This window comes from Orcinus orca, chromosome 8 (assembly GCF_937001465.1).
Source record: "Orcinus orca chromosome 8, mOrcOrc1.1, whole genome shotgun sequence".
In the NCBI taxonomy this organism is placed as follows: domain Eukaryota; kingdom Metazoa; phylum Chordata; class Mammalia; order Artiodactyla; family Delphinidae; genus Orcinus; species Orcinus orca.
This window is the reverse complement of record NC_064566.1, coordinates 5607550-5622240: the sequence shown is the minus strand read 5'-3', so window position 1 is coordinate 5622240 and position 14691 is coordinate 5607550. Positions and strand designations below refer to the sequence as shown.

The 14691-nt window shown below is 39.3% G+C and overlaps 1 protein-coding gene across 3 annotated transcripts in view; it reads left to right on the top strand.

Annotated features, from left to right (window-relative positions):
• The window catches only part of KDM2A (lysine demethylase 2A), a 105993-nt gene that overhangs the window by 27585 nt on the left and 63717 nt on the right, over positions 1-14691 (top strand). The window contains exons 1-3 of one of the 3 annotated variants that reach the window (XM_033402378.2): positions 9872-9914; positions 10022-10077; positions 10912-11049. The exons of the other annotated variants lie outside the window; for them this stretch is intronic. Coding sequence (XP_033258269.2) covers positions 9887-9914; positions 10022-10077; positions 10912-11049 — 222 coding nt within the window. The 5' untranslated portion in view covers positions 9872-9886. Of the gene's footprint in view, positions 1-9871; positions 9915-10021; positions 10078-10911; positions 11050-14691 lie in introns of those variants that run through there. 3 annotated transcript variants of the gene reach the window in all.

Genomic DNA, 14691 nt, shown 5'->3' with positions numbered 1-14691 from the left:
TTGTTCATCTTTTAATTGTTGATTTGTAGTTCTTTATATATTTGGATACAAGTCCTTTGTTAGACTTACATGCTGCAAATATTTTTATCCAATCTGTGACTTATTTTATTTTTTTAATGGTGTATTTTGGTGAACAGAATTTTTTAAATAATTTTTTTGTTTGTTTTATGGTTTGTTACATGCTTTTTAAAACTTGATCTTTGAGATAACCCTTTGAGGGGAAATATGGTAGTGTCCTCATTTTGCTCATTAGGAAATAGAGGCCCAGAGAGGTAAAAAGACTTGTCCTAAAGTTATACAACTAATAAGTGGTAGAGCAAAGCTTGGAAACCAGGTCTTTTTACTTCGGGTTGAATTTCTTTCCATTACACCTTATTCTCCCTTTCTCTTTTCCCATTACCTGAAAATGATACTGTACTCAGCTACTTTCTTTTTCTTGAAGTTCTCTGGCCTATTTTACCTTGGGGCCTTTGCGTATGCAGTTCTGAGTTGAACACTTTCCTTCCTCTCTCGAATTTGATTTATCCTTCAGATTTCAGCTTAGATGTTACATCCTTTGGGAAAATTTTGACATCTGTTTCTTTTCCTGCTAGATAAGGTACCTCTTCTCCCTGTTTCTTTAACGTTAGATTTTTCTGCTGTCATAACAAATAATACCCTGATTGTCTTTCTACTTACTCTCTCTAGATTCTGAGGGCAGGAACCATTACCGTCTTATTTACCAGAAAATTGACAATGTCTGGCACATGGGAGATGATTAAAATATAATGAATTCGATTGAATATAATTCTCTCTTTACTAGTGACAGATTTTTTTTTGTACCGTATACTTAAACCCTATTGTGTATTTAATTTAGCATTTTTGTGTAGTGTCATGATGTTTCACTTGTGATTGCTGAATTCCTGAAAGGATTGTATCATATTTTAAAGTGAAGATTATAAAAATTTATTTTTTATTCCCTATATACCTAAGGAGTATTAAAACTTATTGAATTGAATATTTGACTAGCTTTAGGAAGTTTTCTTTATCCATTTACTTTATTTTTATTCATTTACTTTTACTATTGACAATGTCTTAAACTGCAAATTTAAACTATATAATTGCCTGAAAGATATTACATCTGAAAAACTAATTTATACATTTCACAGCTGCTATCTTTGACATTGAACAGCAGGCATAGACTCCATCTTTTATTCCTAAAGAGTAGATAGGTTCTTAAAAAGTAACTTACAGAATTTACTGACACCTGGTCTGTGGTGTGGTTAAAAAAAAAAAATCCTTATTCTTAGGAAATGCACGCTTAAGTATTTAGGAGTAAAGGGCCATCGTATATACAACTTACTCTCAGATGGTTTGGGAGTAAGTGGGGAAAAAAATACACAGCTGTGGAATGTAAATTGGTGCAGCCACTGTGGAAAACAGTATGGCGGTTCCTTAAAAAACTAAAAATAGAGTTGCCATATGATCCAGCAATCTCACTACTGGGCATATATCTGGAGAAAACTATAATTAGAAAAGATAAATGCACCCCAGTGTTCACAGCAGCACTATTTACAATAGCCAAGACATGGAAGCAACCTAAATGTCCATCGACAGATGAATGGCTAAAGATGTGGTGTATAGGCACAGTGGAATATTACTCAGCCACAAAAAAGAATGAACTAATGGGGAGTTCTCTGATGGCCTAGTGGTGAGGATTCAACCCTTTCACTGCCATGGCCTGGGTTCAATCCCTGGTCGGGGAGCTGAGGTCCTGCAAGCTGCGTGGCGTGCCCCCCCAAAAAAGAATGAAATAATGCCATTTGCAGCAACGTGGATGGACCTAGAGATTATCATATTAAGTGAAGTAAGTTAGAAAGAGAAAGAAATACCATATGATATCACTTATATGTGGAATCTAAAGAATGACACAAATGAACTTATCTATGAAACAGAAACAGACTCATGGACACAGAAAACAAACTTATGGTTACCAAAAGGGAAAGAAGGTGGGGGAGGGATAAATTAGGCAGATACAAACTGTTATATATAAAAGAGATAAATAACAAGGTCCTACTGTATAGCATTGGGAACTATATTCAATATCCTGTAATAACACCATAATGGAAAAGAATATGAGAAAGAATATGTATATATAAGTGAATCACTTTGCTATATACCAGAAACTAACACAACATTGTAAATCAACCAGACTTCAATAAAGAAATAAACAAAAATTCCACACCTGTATACACACACACACACACTCTTGTATATATCCACAAGCAGTCCCCACTTTGCATGGTAGTGTAGGACTATAAAAACGACCATGAAGACTAAGGCCATGCAAGATGACCAATGGGAAAAGTTATGATGTGCCCTTTAAAATTTTTGTCAAAATATTAAAAACAATTTCATTGTTGGTATGAGGAAACGAAAAAGTAAAACTAGTATTTATTTGATACACTGTAATCTAAAGCATTAGAAACATTGAATATTGAAGTGTTCTATATCTTTGTTAAAATTTATCAAGAGTAGTTTGAGCAGTGTTTGCCTGCTTCTTGTCCTATAACTTAAGATATGGAGCAAACGTCTTTTGGATGCCTTGGCTTCCAGCATTTTATCCTTTGTACTTTCTTTTTTTTTTAATTTATTCTTATTTATTTATTTATTATTATTTTTTATTTTATTTATTCTTTATTCTTTTTTTTCTTTTTTTATTATTCTTTTTTTTTCTTTATTTATTTTTGGCTGTGTTGGGTCTTCATTGCAGCGTGTGGGCTTTGTCTAGTTGTGGTGAGCGGGGGCTACTCTTCATTGTGGTGCGCAGGCTTCTCATCGTGGTGGCTTCTCTTGTTGCAGAGCATGGGCTCTAGGCACGCAGGCTTCAGTAGTTGTGGCTCACGGGCTCTAGAGCGCAGGCTCAGTAGTTGTGGCGCACGGGCTCTAGAGCACAGGCTCAGTAGTTGTGGTGCACGGGCTTAGTTGCTCCGTGGCATGTGGGATTTCCTGGACCAGGGATTGAACCCGCGTCCCCTGTATTGGCAGGCGGAGTCTCAACCACTGCACCACCAGGGAAGCCCATATCCTTTGTTGTTGTTTTTTTTTTAAATTAAATTAAATTTATTTTTTTTATACAGCAGGTTCTTATTAATTATCTGTTTTATACATATAAGTATACATATGTCAATCCCAATCTCCCAGTTCATCACACCACCACCACACCCTCCCCCGCCCCCGCCACTTTCCCCCTTGGTGTCCATATATTTGTGCTCCCTATCCTTTGCACTTTCAATGTCATGAAATATCATTGAGAGTTCCTTTTTTTTTGCTGGTGTCAGTTCCTCTGGGACATCCTTATCCTTTTCATCATCATCATCATCATCACTTTCCTTATGTGTATGTTGATAAGTTTGCCAGTACTAAGCTCCTCTGATGCATGTTAACTCTGTTTATTTTCTATTCAGATTTTACTTTCAGCATTACCACTTTTTACATCTTTGCTTCATTTTTATCTCTGTAGGCCAGTTCCCTTTTTTGATTATCCATTTTTATAAAATGTCACATGGGTTTATTACTGGAGACTAGGAGTCAACACAGCTACACGCTGTGCTGTTTGTGTGTGAACTGAATAGCATGCCCAGTGACTCATCACTAACAGACTTTGAAAGAAGTGATGTGATTGGTCACTGATCACAATGCACATCTTCACTTACACAGCCATTCTGGAGTGAAGAACTAGCAGTAAAATTTGTACTTGAACCTAGGGGCAGGACAGGAATAAAGACGCAGATGTAGAGAATGGACTTGAGGACACAGGGAGGGGGAAGGGTAAGCTGGGACAAAGTGAGAGAGTGGCATGGACTTACATATACTACCAAATGTAAAATAAATAGGTAGTGGGAAGCAGCCACATAGCGAAGGGAGATCAGCTCTGTGCTTTGTGACCAACTAGAGGGGTGGGATAAGGAGGGTGGGCGGAAGATGCAAGAGGGAGGAGATATGGGGTTATATGTATATGTATAGCTGATTCACTTTGTTATAAAGCAGAAACTAACACACCATTGTAAAGCAATTATACTCCAATAAAGATGTTTAAAAAAATTTGTACTTTATGCAGCTACTTGTGGTTCATATACCATGGTAACTGAAGTTTGAACGATGTTGTTGGGAGACTGATGTTATTTAACTAAAGTGTGACTACTGAAATTTGGGCATATGGGATTGTGGAAAACAAGTACTACCAGTAAAAAGAGCATGTGTGGGGGCTTCCCTGGTGGCGCAGTGGTTGAGAGTCCGCCTGCCGATGCAGGGTCACGTGTTCGTGCCCCGGTCCAGGAAGATCCCACATGCCGCGGAGTGGCTAGGCCCGTGAGCCGTGGCCGCTCAGCCTGTGCGTCTGGAGCCTGTGCTCCGCAACAGGAGAGGCCACAACAGTGAGAGGCCCGCCTACCGCAAAAAAAAAAAAAAAGGGGGTCATGTGTGAATGAATGCAAATCCTTCCATTTTTATAATGTTAAAAGATTAATAACTCCTTGCAGGAAGATTTATGTCATTGTATTCACTTTTAGTGACTTGTAGCTGTTATTTACAGGGAGCATCAGATGATGAGACACTATATGTATATAAAAGTTTTTTGTTAATCATGACATAGAGAACAATATATGGTATGATAGGGTAACCAACATTTGCTGAATCGCTCTAATATGCCAGGCAGTATTTTAGATATTTTACATTATTAGATATGCCGTTTAATCCTTGTAACAATCTCTGAAATTGGTAGTATTTTATATAACCTCATTTTATAGAGGAGGAAACTGAGGCTCAGGGCTTATGTAGGCTTAGTAAGTAACAGTTCCAGGATTCAAACTTAGGTCTGCCTGGCCCCAGACCTACTCATTCTGCTACCCCGTTTTTCATGGTGGTTGTTGGCGCTCCACCAGAGTCCCTTTGATCGTGACTAAACTGAGACTAAAACATCAGAAAGGAGCACTTTAGAAATAAGTTTATGGAGCTTTAGGTGATTAGCTTCAGGTTAAACACATTGGCAAAAATACTACAAAGGTCACTGCCTGTGTTTATTTATTGCATCATACCAGGAGACAGTTTCAGGTTGTCTCATTTTTGGCATTGCTATGTTTGATCACTTTGTTACAGGTGCGACTGTCATATCTTTCCTTTAAAAATGTGTTTTCTCCTTTGTAATTAGAAAATAATTTGTGGGATGGTACTTTGAGATTCCCAACAACTTTTTGCTAATCATCCGTTTATTGTCCTTGCTGTGGTATACTTTTATTGATATCTTTAAAAGTTTATTACCAAAAATTTAGAAAATTAAACAAATAACGTATTTTTCACTGTAAGAGATAATAGGTGATCTCCAAAGAAGAGAAAAAGTTCAAAGGCACTGTTGAGCTTTTATTCTTTTATGATAACTTTGCAATTCCTAAATTTTTTTTTTTTTTTGCGGTACGCGGGCCTCTCACTGTTGTGGCCTCTCCTGCTGCGGAGCACAGGCTCCGGACGCGCAGGCTCATGGGCCCAGCTGCTCTGCGGCATGTGGGATCTTCCCGGACGGGGGCACGAACCCGTGTCCCTTGCATCGGCAGGCAGACTCTCAACCACTGCGCCACCAAGGAAGCCCGCTAAATTACTTTTGAACTGTGTACTCTGAAGTATGTCAAAGGCACTGTTCTGTATTCTAATTGTTCTCTAGTAGAACACAGCACAACACACACGCACACATTTGGCCTATTAAACCTTTCTGAGTTTTCTTTTTAAATAATAAATAATCAGTAATCAGAATATAGCACTCAATTGCAGAAACTTTCAGGAGAAGACAGAATTTAAGATCTACTGATATAGTGGCAAAGAAAAGAGAAGAGTTATTTTATGGTTATAAATAGATAGAGCTGGGTGATTGTGATGATAGATATTCAAGAATCAGAATTAAATAATGGCTTCTCTGGAAATGGTGGATCTTAAACTGGTGAGGACAGAGCCAGAGAAATAATTTTAGAAAGTAAAGCACAAAAGGCACATCTTAGGGGCTTCCCTGGTGGCGCAGTGGTTGAGAGTCCGCCTGCCGATGCAGGGGACCACGGGTTCGTGCCCCGGTCCAGGAAGATCCCACATGTCGCGGAGCGGCTAGACCCGTGAGCCGTGGCCACTGAGCCTGCGCGTCCGGAGCCTGTGCTCCTCAACAGGAGAGGCCACAACAGTGAGAGACCCGCATACTGCAAAAAAAAAAAAAAAAAAAAAAAGGCACATTTTAGAACTTAGTCGTCTTGAAATTTGAGTGAATTTACTGAGACCCAGTGAGAGGGTGAGAAGGTACCTTGATAATGGGGGTAGGATGAAAGAGGCAAGGGTTGGCCCAACATCGTGGGGAAGAAAAACTATAATTGCTACGTTTTAAAGTTTTGATGTTCTTTATAGAGTAAGTCATGAGGTCATCATTTGTAAGGAAAGGTGGTAGAACTGGGAACAGAGTTTAGGAAAGGAACTTGAAACAGCATGTGTAATATAAACCGAAGCCACTGAATACAGAATGAGCAATATTGAAATGGTGGATGGAAAATAACCATTTATTCTTTTTTTTTTTTTTGCTGTAGAAAACTCTTCAGTTTAATATTGTTTATAAAAAAATATTGGTTATAAACTATAATGCCATGCTTTCCTCCGTCATTTTAGTGGGTTTTATCTATTGATTTCTTAACTTGAGTATAAAAATGTTTTATAAAAGCTTTTAAAGGTACATAGCTTTTTTATTTCATTTGGAATTAGGTTAATATGTTTGAAACTCCCTCAGAATCTCACCCAGGACTAAAGTTAATTTGTAGCACTGGCAGTAAAAATTTCCTGAACCAGATACGGAACTTGAAATAGAACTAAGATTTGTGAAAGTGTCTGACGTATAAGTCCAGAGTATGTAATCAACTTAAAAACAATGCTGTATGGAAGACTTGGCATTTGAGAGTGGAGATAAATCTTATTTATATTTCATCCAGGCTTAACCACAGCTCTTGTTCCATCCTGGGAAAGGTCAGGTTAAAAGAGATGCCCTTCACTGGATTTCAGGAGTCAGTGAACCTAGCTAAACTTGATTAAGGTAAGAAGGAAAGAGGATTTCAAGGATCATGAGCTTCGGAGACACTGTATATATTTCCCTTACATTAGAGATTCTTGTAGCAAGACTTCTAGCTGATCTTCTAGTGGTAATGTAAATTGACTGAATACACACGTATCAGTTGATTAACTTAATTTTTACTAGATCAGTTATAGTTGGTACAAATACTTGTCATTGTTGTTGTCCTTTAAGAAAATTATGGGGGTTTTGGTAGTTAAAACTCAAATCATAGGGTTTTTCCTTTGTCAGAAACAAATAATCCACACCCTAAAGTGCAATCCAGCTGAATTTATTTGCTGTACTTTGCTTAGAATTAACCAAAAGAGCTGAGGTGGGAGCTGGTGGTACATGGCTTGTCACTACAGCTCTACTTAAATCTCTCAAACTTTCAATAGGTTCAGGACGCTGCCGCCACGATCAGCGGAGTTAGTAAGCCAGTCAAGAAATACCACAAAGTGGTCTTATAGCTTCGTTTACTGAATCTGGCAGATAAATAAGCAAATTTTTTTCTTTAACAATAGCAAAAGTTAAAAAGTGTTTTCTCTTTACTCCTGAATTAACTGAATATTCCCTTAGCAAGGCTATAACTAATCTGTCAAATTCCCTGTGGATTTGCTTTAGTGTGGTTTTGGGGTCCCTTCCAGGCCCTGACATTTGTGTGACCTTAAACAGGGCACTTCTTAACCTCTCTGAGTCTCAATTTACTCATTTCTAAATTGGGGGTAATAATGATACTTGCCTTTTTAGAGTTGTTTGAGGATTTAATGGGGTAATGAATATAGACTGCAAACAATGAACTTTGAATGAATGGTATCTGTTATAATTTTCAGAACTTAAGTTATATAACCAGCTAGTTCTACATATTTCAAATCTGACTTTTTTTTTCTTTTTTAAATTTATTTATTTTATTTTATTTTTGGCCGCATTGGGTCTTTGTTGCTGCACACGGGCTTTCTCTAGTTGTGGTGAGTGGGAGCTACTCTTCGTTGCAGTGCGCGGGCTTCTCATTTTGGTGGCTTCTCTTGTTGCAGAGCATGGGCTCTAGGCACACGGGCTTCAGTAGTTGTGGTACGTGGGCTTGGTAGTTGTGGCGCACGGGCTTAGTTGCTCCGAGGCATGTGGGATCTTCCCGGACCGGGGCTCAAACCCATGTCCCTTGCATTGGCAGGCGGATTCTTAACCACTGCGCCACCAGGGAAGCCCCCTGACCGGTTTTTAATTATACAAATAGAATAGGAACACATTATTATATAAAGTATTATAGATAAGGCTAAAGAGCCCCTTAAACGGCTCTAGTCCCAATCCCTTCCCCAGAAGTAACTATTTTATCAAGTCATGTATCCTTCCATGTCATCTTCTTTGCCTTTAAACACACATACACATGCACACGCGCACACATGTACACAAATAATACACAGGTATATATATTTTCTACTTCATAGATATATAAAAAGATAGTGAGTTAGTAATTTCGTATATATTACAAGTACTGGTTATTAGAATCTGTATTTTATAAGCTCAGTAAACAAAGGATAGCAGAATTCAACAATTTTTTTTTAAGACTTTTTTTTTTTTTTTAGATGTTGGTAGGAGTTTATTAATTAATTTATTTTTGCTGTGTTGGGTCTTCGTTTCTGTGCGAGGGCATTCTCTAGTTGTGGCAAGTGGGGGCCACTCTTCATCGCGGTGCGCGGGCCTCACTATCGCGGCCTCTCGTTGTGTAGCACAGGCTCCAGATGCACAGGCTCAGTAGTTGTGGCTCACGGGCCTAGTTGCTCCGCGGCATGTGGGATCCTCCCACACCAGGGCTCGAACCCGTGTCCCCTGCATTAGCAGGCAGATTCTCAACCACTGCGCCACCAGGGAAGCCCAGAATTCAACAATTTTTAATGTAGTGTCAGATCTTAGGCCAAATTACAGAATTCTTTTTTATTATTATTATTATTAATTTATTTTTTGTCTGCATTGGGTCTTCGTTGCTGCACACGGGCTTTCTCTAGTTGCGGCAAGTGGGGGCTGCTCTTCGTTGCGGTGCGCAGGCTTCTCATTTTGGTGGCTTCTCTTGTTGCAGAGCACAGGCTCTAGGCTCGTGGGCTTCAGTAGTTGTGGCGCATGGGCTTAGTTGCTCCGCGGCATGTGGGATCTTCCTAGACCAGGGCTCAAACCCGTGTCCCCTGCATTGGCAGGCGGATTCTTAACCACTGCGCCACCAGGGAAGTCCTAGAATTCTTATAACCCTGGAAAGGTTTATTCAAGGGAAGAAGCTGGAAGAAATAAGAAATATAGTTTCAGTCATTTAGCTCAAAAATACACATTTGCTAAAAGACCAATAAAAGATTAGAACTTATGAAATTCACTGTCTCTCCGTTTACCTGAAGTTCTACAGTTGGGGGTCAAAGATACTGTTTGTTAGTCTGACAAGTAAGAAATGATGTTTCCTTTTTTCAAAAATGTGAAAAATTTGCTCTCATCTTCGTGGGGCAAGGGAGACATTTGAGGGAGGATAGTAGGGAAGAGTAATTGAACTACTATTTGTATATCATTGATCCTAAGTATATTTAAATTATTTTTTTGTTACCTATGGTATTTTTGAAATAGACATTGGGAAGTGGATTCTAGGCCACTTTTGGAAAGAGATTGATCTTGAAGTGATGTTAGTTGCTCTCCTAAAGCCACTTTCTGGCAGAATTTTCTTTTTAAAGTAAGGGAATGTCAAGAGGAAGAGGCCACAGTTACTTTGGCAGCAGGAATCTAAGAGTTGGAGAATATGGATTTGACATGATCTCTCTTCTCTGGGGAATTGGAGGTCAGTTGGACAAAACAATGGGGGAAGGGGTTAGTAGACAAAGACAAATGCCAAGGGAAAATGGTGCTAATTCTAACCATTAGCACCTTTTTCTTTTTTCATCCTAGTCTTCAGACTGAACCTAGTAATGAAAGCCAAGGGACAGAACTCCCAGGCCCACCCGGTATGTGTGTAGAGGATGTGGAGTAAAGTCTCCCCTGCCCACATGGAGATGTGATAACCCCCTTTGCTTAGAGGATATCGTGGAGGGTACCAGAGCAGGGATTGAGTTTAGTTTGTAAATTAAACCTTGGTAAATGGTTGTTTGGCTGATTATCATATGTAAATATAGAACAATTCCAGCATTTGTTGATTTTGGAGATTCATATACATACATTAAATCCCTTTCTTGGTAGCTCACTTTCTAAGCTTTGCTTCTGTCGCTTCTTCTAAGAGCTAGATTGCTTTGTTCAGCATAGTAAGCCGCTGGCCACATTTGGCTATTGAGCACATGAAATGTGGCTAGTGTAATTTGAGATGTGAGTGTAAAATACACAATGAACCCTGAAGACTTAATATGAAAAAATAAAGATCTCAATAATTTTTATAATGATAACAGTGAAATGATATTATTGATTACATGTGAAATGATTTCTTGGAATAAATAAAATATATTATTAAAATTAATTTCACCTTAAAAATATGGCTACTAGAAAAAAATTACATATGTGGCTCACATTACTTTCTGTTGGAGCCCGCTGGTCTAGAACAACCTGCACAAGGGATGCGTACTTGCTGTAGAATTTCATGTGGGTCATTCCATAGACATTGAGTGATTTTAGTTCAGTAAGAACATTTAAGCCATCATTTAACTTTTATAGTCAGATTTTTTTCCCTTGGCTGGGGAAACAGCATTTGAAATTTAATTTTGTAAGTCAATGAGAATATAGGATTGCAGTGCCAGATTTTTTTTATGTGTGTGTTACATGCATGCCCTTGTGCATGTGTTATTTTTCAGGAATTCCTCTTGCAAGTGCTTATGGTGCATCTTATACCCATGTCCACAAGGAATGGGTCCTACCAATCTTCCTACCTGATTAAGCCTGTCCTTGGAAAAGCGATGCTTTTCTGTCCCAGAAAAGGATCCTGGAACCAGGTATATTCCTCAGTGCAGTTCTCATAAGCCCTTACTCCCAAGGAATTTGGGACATTAGGCTTAATATGTTGTCAACCTTTGTATTCAGCTGTCTAGAGCCAGTTTTCTACCTTCACAAAATAAAGTTGCTCCCAAACTTTTTTAGTTTGAAAAAGCTCTAATACAGAAAAGTTGAAAGAGCAATATAATGAACATCTGTATATTCTTCCCCTAGAGTCCCCAAATGCTTTTTGAAAATTGCCACGTTGTTTCTATATATAGTTTTTTGAGGCTGAATTATTTGAAAGTAATTTGCACATCATGACACATATTTATCACCCCTAAATATTTCAGCATGTCTTTCCTAACAATAAGGGTATGACCTTATCACAAATCTATTGTCATAACCTAAGAAAATAACAATAGTTCCCTGATATCTAATATTCACATTTTCCTAAATAGCTTTTTCCTGACTTTTAAAAATTCTGGATTCAGTCCAAGTTTATGATTTACGTTTAATTATGACTCTTTAGTCTCTTTTAATCTAGGATAGAGGTTGACATACTACAACCCTTGTGTCAAGCCTGGCTAGCCACCTGTTTTTGTACAGCCCGCTAGGTAAGAATAGTTTTTACATTTTTTTCCCATATCATTTTTTTTTAATTGAGGTAAATTCTCATAACATAAAATTAACCATTAACCATTTTAAAGTATGCACTGCATTGACGTTTAGTACATTCAGTACATTCTATCTAGTTCCAAGACATTTTAAACATCCAAGAAGGAAACCCCGTACTGTTAAGCAGTATACCCCTCCTTTCAGCTCCTGGTAAGTACTAGTTCACTCTCTTTTCCTGTAGATTAACCTATTCTGGATGTTTCATATGAACAGAATAATATAACATGTGACCTTTAGTGTCAGGCTTCTACTCAACATGTTTTTTTTTGTTTGTTTGTTTGTTTTGCGGTACGTGGGCCTCTCACTGTTGTGGCCTCTCCTGTTGCGGAGCACAGCCTCCGGACGCGCAGGCTCAGCGGCCATGGCTCACGGGCCCAGCCGCTCCGCGGCATGTGGGATCTTCCCGGACCGGGGCACGAACCCGTGTCCCCTGCATCGACAGGCGGACTCTCAACCACTGCGCCACCAGGGAAACCCCGTGTTTCTGTTTTCTTGTGGGGGCTGCATTGGGGGTTCGTTGCTGGGGCTTTCTCTAGTTGCGGCGAGCAGGGGCTACTCTTTGTTGCAGTGCGTAGGCTTCTCATTGCGGTGGCTTCTCTTGTTGCGGAGTATGGGCTCTAGGCTCTCAGGCTTCAGTAGTTGCAACATGCGAGTGCTGTAGCTGTGGCACGTGGGCCCTAGAGCATGCGGGCTTCAGTAGTTGTGGCGTGTGAGCTCAGTTGCGGTGAGTGGGCTTCTCAGTGCAGTGGCTTCTCTTGTTGCAGAGCATGGGCTGTAGACGTGTGGGCTCAGTAGTTGTGGCGCGCGGGCTCTAGGGAACACGGGCTCAGTAGTTGCGGCACTCAGGCTTAGTTGCTCCGCGGCGTGTGGGATCTTCCCGGACCAGGGCTCGAACCTGTGTCCCCTGCATTGGCAGGCAGATTCTTAACCACTGCGCCACCAGGGAAGTCCCCATCGGTGTGTTACATTTGTTACAGTTGATGAATCTACACTGACACAACATTATCACCCGAAGTCCATAGTTTATATTAGGGTTCACCCTTTGTGTTTATAGTTCTGTGGGTTTTGACAAATGCATAATGTCATGTGTCCACCATTACAGTATCATACAGAATGGTTTTCACTGCCCTGAAAATCTGCTGTGCTCCACTTAGTCATCTCTCCTCCTCCCTCTCACACCAGCAGCTACTGATGTTTTTATTATCTCCATAGTTTTGCCTTTTCTAGAATGTCATGTAGTTAGAATCCAAATACAGTATTGCAACCTTTTCAGACTGGCTTCTCTCACTTAGTAATAAGCATTTAAGTTTCCTCCATGTCTCTGTGTCTTGATAGTTCTTTTTATTGCTGAATAATACTCCATTGTATGGCTATACCATAATTAGTTTATCCAGTCACCTGTTGAAGGACATCTTAGTTGCTTCCAGGTTTTGACAGTTCTGAGTAAAACTGCTGTAAATGTTTGTGTGCAGGTTTTTCTGTGTGGACTAAGTCTTCAACTCTTTTTGTGAATGTTATTTCCCAGTCTGTGATTTCTCTTTTTATTCTCTTAAAAGAGTGTCTTTCACAGAGCAGAAGTTTTTGATTTTAATGCAGCCCAACATAACATTTTTATTTCATGGATTTTGCTTTTGGTACGTATCTAAAAACTCATTGCCAAACCCAAGGTCACCTCGGTGTTTTCATATTATCTTTTAGAAGTTTTATAGTTTTGTGTTTTACATTTAGGTCTATGATCCATTTTGAGTTTATTTTTGTGAAAGGTATAAGGTCAGTGATTGTATTTTTTTTTTTGTACGTTGACTGTCTAGTTGTTTTAGCCCCAATTATTGAAAAGACTGTCTGTTCCACAGGAAAACGTTGAATTGCCCTTGGTCCTTTGTCAAAGATCAGTTGACTGTACTCATGTGAGTGACATTGTCTTTTAAAAAGCCCTACATTCTGGATTTGTCTCTTTCCTCATTGTGTACTTTAATTTGTTTTCCTAAACTATTCCTCATCAACTAGAACTTGAGTCTAGAGGATTAGATTCATGTTAAACATTTTGGCAAGGATGCTTCCTGGATGATTGAGCACTTCAAATTGTATCAAGTCAGAAGGTACACAGTGCTAGGTTGTCCCACTGGTAGTGATGGTTAAGACTGGTTAAGGTGGTAACCAGCAGATCTTTCCATTGTAAAGGTATATTTTTCCCTTTGCAATTAGTAAGTACTCTAGGGATAACTTTGGCCATGTAACAGATGAATATTTGAATCTATATTTGTCAGGCATGTGCTAGATTCTTGGGAGGCAGCAGTAAAAAGAAAGATTTCTGCTCTCACAGAATTTGCCTTTTCCCCTCCAAGTTTGAAGACAGTAGTGGGATTGGGTCTATTCTTGGACGGGGTGCACTTGGAACTTAGGGTAGGCTGATATCAGAAAAATAGGGTCATTGAAAACGTATATGCCAGTAAGTATAGAGTTGCAGTATGGGATGATGTAAAACTCCTGGCTGGAGAAGGATAGTGGTGTTGGTTGCATAATAACGTGAATGTACTTAATGCCACTGAACTGTATATTTAAAAATGGTTAAAATGATAAATCTTGCATTATGTGTATGTTACTACAATTTTTTAAAAGTATATGCCATTATGATGCATCACTGAACTCAGTCCTGCCTCACTGCCTTTTTGCTGATAATTTTCATCAGGCTTTTGTTAGTCTGTTTGGACTAATTGAGAGAGAAACTGTTTCTGAGAGAAAATTCTGCAGTTCAGTTCTGGTAGAGAGGAAGAGGCAGTGATGTTATGTTTCATTCACTGCCTCCAGTAGAGTTTGTCTTTGTAGCCTCTCAGGGAGATCATTGTTGAGATCTCTGGGTGTCCTGGATTGTGCCCAGGCTGTGGGTGGAGCTTCAGCTGTTGGTGCAGACAGGCTCTGCCTTTCACTGTCTGCTGTTTCCATTTGTTGCAGTTCGCCAGATGCAGACCTGCCTTTGCCAGGAT